At 51.4% G+C, this 5899-nt stretch overlaps 1 protein-coding gene across 2 annotated transcripts in view; it reads right to left on the bottom strand.

Annotated features, from left to right (window-relative positions):
* Window positions 1-320: 320 nt before the first annotated feature.
* Window positions 321-5899, bottom strand: part of LOC103381323 (connector enhancer of kinase suppressor of ras 3-like) — a 9680-nt gene continuing 4101 nt past the window's right edge. Inside the window, exons 2-12 of one of the 2 annotated variants that reach the window (XM_025056759.1) lie at window positions 4809-5217; window positions 3581-3662; window positions 3456-3497; window positions 3025-3144; window positions 2883-2942; window positions 2731-2799; window positions 2490-2639; window positions 1536-1660; window positions 1278-1456; window positions 1115-1195; window positions 321-1027 (exon numbers count right to left, since the gene is read on the bottom strand). In XM_025056759.1, coding sequence (XP_024912527.1) covers window positions 732-1027; window positions 1115-1195; window positions 1278-1456; window positions 1536-1660; window positions 2490-2639; window positions 2731-2799; window positions 2883-2942; window positions 3025-3144; window positions 3456-3497; window positions 3581-3662; window positions 4809-5217 — 1613 coding nt within the window. In that variant the 3' untranslated portion in view covers window positions 321-731. The remainder of the gene's footprint in view (window positions 1028-1114; window positions 1196-1277; window positions 1457-1535; window positions 1661-2489; window positions 2640-2730; window positions 2800-2882; window positions 2943-3024; window positions 3145-3455; window positions 3498-3580; window positions 3663-4808; window positions 5218-5899) is intronic. The other variant, XM_025056760.1, reaches the window with a different exon arrangement.

Raw genomic sequence — 5899 nt, 5'->3', positions numbered from 1 at the left:
AATGATGTCATCAGCAGAAAATAATTCTGTTTTGTTGTAACAGAGAAATATTGAAGAAATGTTTGATAGCATAAGATGCTAATTAGAGCAGAGGTCAAAGGTCACAACAGTTAAAAACCCTGAGAACTTTATTCATAATATTTAATGATTAAACCGTGTCTTTAAACAGTGTTTGAACAGTTGTTCCATTAGACGTTCAAATATTTTTTTATAAACAGTTTTTCCACACGCTTAGAATTCTAATTAGACGTTCAAATATTTTTTTATAAAGAGAACAGTTTTTCCACAAATTTAGAATTCTTGGTTTGGTTTTTTGGATCAAAATTGAAGAATTTTGTCATTTCAAAATCAGCACAGATTTCTACAAAAATAAACTCTATCTCATCTTATGTACACACTTGTACAGCAGTACTTGTGCAGCAGTACTTGTACAGTAGTACTTGTGCAGTAGTACTACATGGCTCCTTGTTAGTACAAAAATAAAGCTAAAGCACTTCCTCAAACGGAGGAACTCGTCTCCACTGACCACAGGTGTCAGACTGACCTGAGTTTCCTGGAGAATCCTGAAGAGAACTGGTTTTTGGAGTCAACGGTTCTGTAGAACTTTTTTAGCAATAACATTTGAAGTTGAAGGAAACAAAAGTCCAGCTGGATCAGAGTGTGGAGTGTTAACATCCTACCTTCTCAGTCTCCTCTCCAGTCCAGACGGTGGCGCTGTGGTTTTGAGTGGATCAATGGCTGAGCAGTCGGAGTCGAGCCAACCACCCTGTGAGCAGAGACTTGGACTGTTTGGTCGGAGCAGGAGGAGAAACGGCGGCGGACGTGGCGGACTTCTTGGAAGACGCTTCCTGGTATGGGATGGTGGCGCTGTTGTGCAGGTCTGAGTTAATGAAGCACTGGCTCCCTCTGATGTGGTCGACCCCGCGGACCGATGGGTGGCCGCGGTAGGGCAGGGGGTAACAGGGCTCCTCCTCGGTGATGGAGCTGATGCCCTCGTTACTCAGGCACCTGTGAAGGAGGTCGTGACCTTCAGGAGACACAGACACACGTCAGGGTTTCTACAGGAAGTCTCCTCTGAACCAAAGACTACGCTGGTCAGGTGACCCTGACTCACCTTTCCTTCTGTGAGCGCCGGGCCTGGAGGAGGCGGAGCCACAGAGAGACTCCACGGGCATAGAGACGGGCCGAGGTTTGGCTGCAGAGACGGAGGAGAAACCAAGGTTTGAGAGAAGGTACAACCACGGTCTGACTGACGGAGCGCTGTTCAAGTCACTCACAGTGAGCGGAGGAACGAGCACGATAACGGACCGGGATTGGCTGGTTGACTTCAGGGGGCGGGGCCACATCTGACATCGTAATGTCACGTGAGACACCAAAGCGTGGTCGTGGGTTTGAGTCCAGGCAGGAGTTTGGAGACCGGGGTCTGAGGTCCACGCCTGAAGCTGAGATGGTGGTCCTGTCGAGGAAGAGGAGGACAAGAAGGAGGTGAAGGAGGAGCGGGGCGACCATGTTCAGACTGTAGGTCTGACACTCACACTGGGAAGTACGGAGCTGTAGGAGGAGGAGGGAGGTACAGGTCCAGGACGGAGGCTCTGGGTCCAAGACTGTCTGGGTTCTGGTGTGGTTGAGGTCTGTAGACTCCTGAGGTTCTCTGAGACGTCTGAAACAGAAACAGTTCTGAACAGGAAGTACTTTCTGCTTCAGTCAGTGTTTGTTCAGACGCAGCATGTTTTCATTCCTAAACACTAACATGTTCCTGGTCCAGCTCCACCAGGAACCGTTTCCTTCCTCACCTCTGACAACGTCTGCTTTTTGACAAACACAGGAAATTCTCTGCCCTGTTTGTCCGTCAGCATGAAACACAGGCTGCTGTCTACGCCACATGGACTACCTCAGTTACACAATCTGACCACAGGAGGCAGCAGAGGACCAGCAGCTCCTGGGTCTCTGTAGCACAAAACTGACGTAAGCTGGGATGACCTTTGACCCAGAGGGTAGGGGCACAACCAGGTGAAGACACACTGACCTCAGCTCTGTTTTCACAGCTCAGATTAAGAATTTAAGTTCAGACCAAAGTCCATGGAGAAAATCAGAGATTTTAGTTCAGACCAAAGTCCATAGAGAAAATCAGAGATTTTAGTTCAGACCAAAGTCCATGGAGAAAATCAGAGATTTTAGTTCAGACCAAAGTCCATGGAGAAAATCAGAGATTTTAGTTCAGACCAAAGTCCATAGAGAAAATCAGAGATTTTAGTTCAGACCAAAGTCCATAGAGAAAATCAGAGATTTTAGTTCAGACCAAACCTCATGGAGAAAATCAGAGATTTTAGTTCAGACCAAAGTCCATAGAGAAAATCAGAGATTTTAGTTCAGACCAAAGTCCATATATATCAGTGATTTCAGGTCACCAGTTCACAGCAGCTGCTGCTTCACTGTACCCAGTAATGAAGTGTCTATCAGCCCAATCTGGTTCTTCTAGAACCATCTACCTGCACCTGTGGGGACCTCCAGCGCATGTTCTTCAGTGGAGCAGGAACAAAACTGCCTGTGATGCCTGACGGTCTCTTCTTCACCACCAGGGCTACACTTCCTGTCTCCGCCCTTAACTTGTCCACCAGATGCTTCAGCTGCCAACCGACCTGTACCAATCAGAGGGCAGATGATGGCGTCAATGAAGAGTGAGAAGGTCTGAAGGTGTAGAAGAAACCTAGGTGGAGCTGTTGGACTCACCACCGTCTGCTGGTTGACCCCAATGACCTCGTCTCCAGCGTGAATCCTCTGGGTTCTGTCTGCAGGAGACTGGACCACAACAACAACAGTGGGGTCAGAGAGGGTCAAGGTCAGGGTCAGGGTCAGGGTCAAGGTCAAGGTCAGGGACTCACATTCTCCGTGGTTCCTGTGATCACATGACGTCCGTCGTACGTTGATTTGATGTAAATCCCCTGAAACGATTCAACAACGTTCAGAACAGGAGTCACTTTACAGCTGTTGACCCCGCTGACCCCGCTGACCCCGCTGACTCACCAGTCCTTCGCCTGGTCGGACGTTGGTAATGTGAACCTCCTCCAGACAGGCCATCTCATTCTTGGAGGGGTCAGAGGTCGTCTGGACCGTCTTCTCACAGATGCAGGTCAGAGCACGTGACTTAAAGACAGGAGAACGACTGCTGACGTCACAGAGAAATAAAGGGGGCAACAGACTCCGACCAGCAGGGGGCAGTGTTGTGGACATAATGTTAAAAGAGCCACATGAAAACATTTAGAACATTTTTAATTGTTGTCTGACCAGACACAGTGTCCTGGACCACAGCAGAGGTCAGAGGTCATGGGAAACAGGAAGGGTCAGATCAAATCCCACAGTCCTGTTTCACTGTGCTGTTCCTGCTCCAACCAGGAAGAGTGACAGGAAACTGACACACACACACACACACACACACACACACAGGCAGGCCTCACCACTTCCAGAATCTTCTCTTCCATCTCATAAACACTGCAGTCCTGTAAAAACAGGATTCACCCCAGAGTTTAGGAACAACAACACGGTCAATGAGTGTGTGTGTGTGTGAGAGACGGTCACTGACCTTCTGGACAGTAGAGGTCAACTCCAGACACAGCTGGATGATGGTGCTTTTGGTGAAGGTGAAGTCGTTGGTCAGAGGAGTCCTGCAGAGAGGAGTCACAGAGGAGTCACAGAGGAGTCAAAGAGAGGAGTCAAAGAGGAGTCACAGAGAGGAGACACAGAGGAGACACAGAGAGGAGACACAGAGGAGTCACAGAGAGGAGACAGAGAGGGGAGTCAGAGAGGGGTCACAGAGAGGGGTCACAGAGAGGGGTCACAGAGAGGGGTCACAGAGAGGGGTCACAGAGGGGTGACAGAGAGGAGTCACAGAGGAGCAACAGAGAGGAGTCACAGAGGGGTCACAGAGGAGTCACAGAGGGGAGTCAGAGAGGAGTCACAGAGGGGAGTCAGAGAGAGGAGTCAGAGAGGGGAGACAGAGGAGTCACAGAGAGGAGACACAGAGAGGAGACAGAGAGGGGAGTCAGAGAGGGGTCACAGAGAGGGGTCACAGAGAGGGGTCACAGAGAGGGGTCACAGAGGAGTCACAGAGGAGTCACGGAGAGGAGTCCCAGAGAGGAGTCACAGAGAGGAGTCAAAGAGGAGTCACAGAGGGGAGTCAGAGAGAGGAGTCAGAGAGGAGTCACAGAGAGGAGTGACAGAGGGGAGTCACAGAGAGGAGTCATAGAGGAGTCACAGAGGAGTCAAAGAGAGGAGTCACAGAGAGGGGTCAGAGAGGAGTCACAGAGAGGAGTCAAAGAGGAGTCACAGAGAGGAGTGACAGAGGGGAGTCACAGAGGAGTCACAGCGAGGAGTCACAGAGGAGTCAAAGAGAGGAGTCAAAGAGGAGTCACAGAGAGGAGACAGAGAGGGGAGTCAGAGAGGGGAGTCAGAGAGGGGTCACAGAGAGGGGTCACAGAGAGGGGTCACAGAGAGGGGTCACAGAGAGGGGTCACAGAGAGGGGTCACAGAGAGGGGTCACAGAGAGGGGTCACAGAGAGGGGTCACAGAGGAGACACAGAGAGGAGACACAGAGAGGAGACACAGAGAGGAGACACAGAGAGGAGACACAGAGAGGAGACAGAGAGGGGAGTCAGAGAGGGGAGTCAGAGAGGGGTCACAGAGAGGGGTCACAGAGGAGTCACAGAGGGGAGTCAGAGAGAGGAGTCAGAGAGGGGAGACAGAGGAGTCACAGAGAGGAGTGACAGAGGGGAGTCACAGAGAGGAGTCAGTGTCTGTGTGTGCTGCTCCACCTGTCCATCCAGCCCAGCAGACTCTTGGCAGCTGAGATCAGTTCCACCACAGCCGTCAGGAACTGGTTGGAGGGCTGATGGGAGTTCTTGCTGCTGTAGGACGGGTTCTTCCTGTGCTGGGACACGGCGCCGCTCAGGTTGTGGTCAGCGACCCTCATCTTCCCCACCAGGGTCTTCAGGTTCACCTGTGCTGGTCTGTACTGGTCTGTACTGGTCTGTACTGTGAAGGTTGGAGAGTCACTGACCAGAGCACAGAGGAGGTCCACGGCCTCCAGCAGCACCTCCTGGTGTCCCACCCTGGACATGCCCAGAGACAGCAGCTCCTGGTGGGACATCCGCAGCAGCTTCTCTCCGTCCACCTGATGGCGCTGGAAAGACGGGACGTATTGCTGCACGCTGTCGTCCAGCCCTGACGGATGAGAGACGTTTTAGATGAACATGGTCCACGAACATGGTCCACGAACATGGTCCACAAACATGGTCCACAAACATGGTCCACAAACATGGTCCTACAGTGTGACATACTGTAGTATGTACTGTAGTACAGTGTGTACTGTAGTATGTACTGTAGTATGTACTGTAGTACAGTGTGTACTGTAGTATGTACTGTAGTACAGTGTTCCACTCAAGTCGGTGCTAAAGGGTTTAGAACCAGTGGATTCTTTGGAGCGGGAATCAAACCCACAACCTCAGAACAGACGTTCTTCAGTGTTTACTAATGAACAAACCAGGAGAGATGAAGTCACAACAGAGACTCCGCCCACTTCACCTCATGTGACCTTCATGGAGACACCTCCAGCTCTGGTGGCACCACTTGTTGTCTGACCCTGACCTGTGACCTCTGACCCCTCTGTGAGAAGCAAATGGGATAAAAGAGTCCCAGTGTCTGATCAGTGGTCGAGAACGTGGGCTGCAGCCCAGAAGGTGACCGTTCTGCTGGAGACCGAGGTCAAAGGTCAGGCTGTAGGTGGGTGAAGAACTGTCCTGCTGGTTCTGACCCGTCCCCACTGAGACAAGCGCTCCTGCGGGGGGGAGGAGGGGGGGGCAGAGGGCCTGGGGCGACACTCCCGCTGCCCCTCCCCCCACCACCA

Source organism: Cynoglossus semilaevis, chromosome 7 (assembly GCF_000523025.1).
Source record: "Cynoglossus semilaevis isolate Cse_v1.0 chromosome 7, Cse_v1.0, whole genome shotgun sequence".
Taxonomy (NCBI): domain Eukaryota; kingdom Metazoa; phylum Chordata; class Actinopteri; order Pleuronectiformes; family Cynoglossidae; genus Cynoglossus; species Cynoglossus semilaevis.
This window is presented reverse-complemented; position numbering and strand designations above follow the sequence as displayed.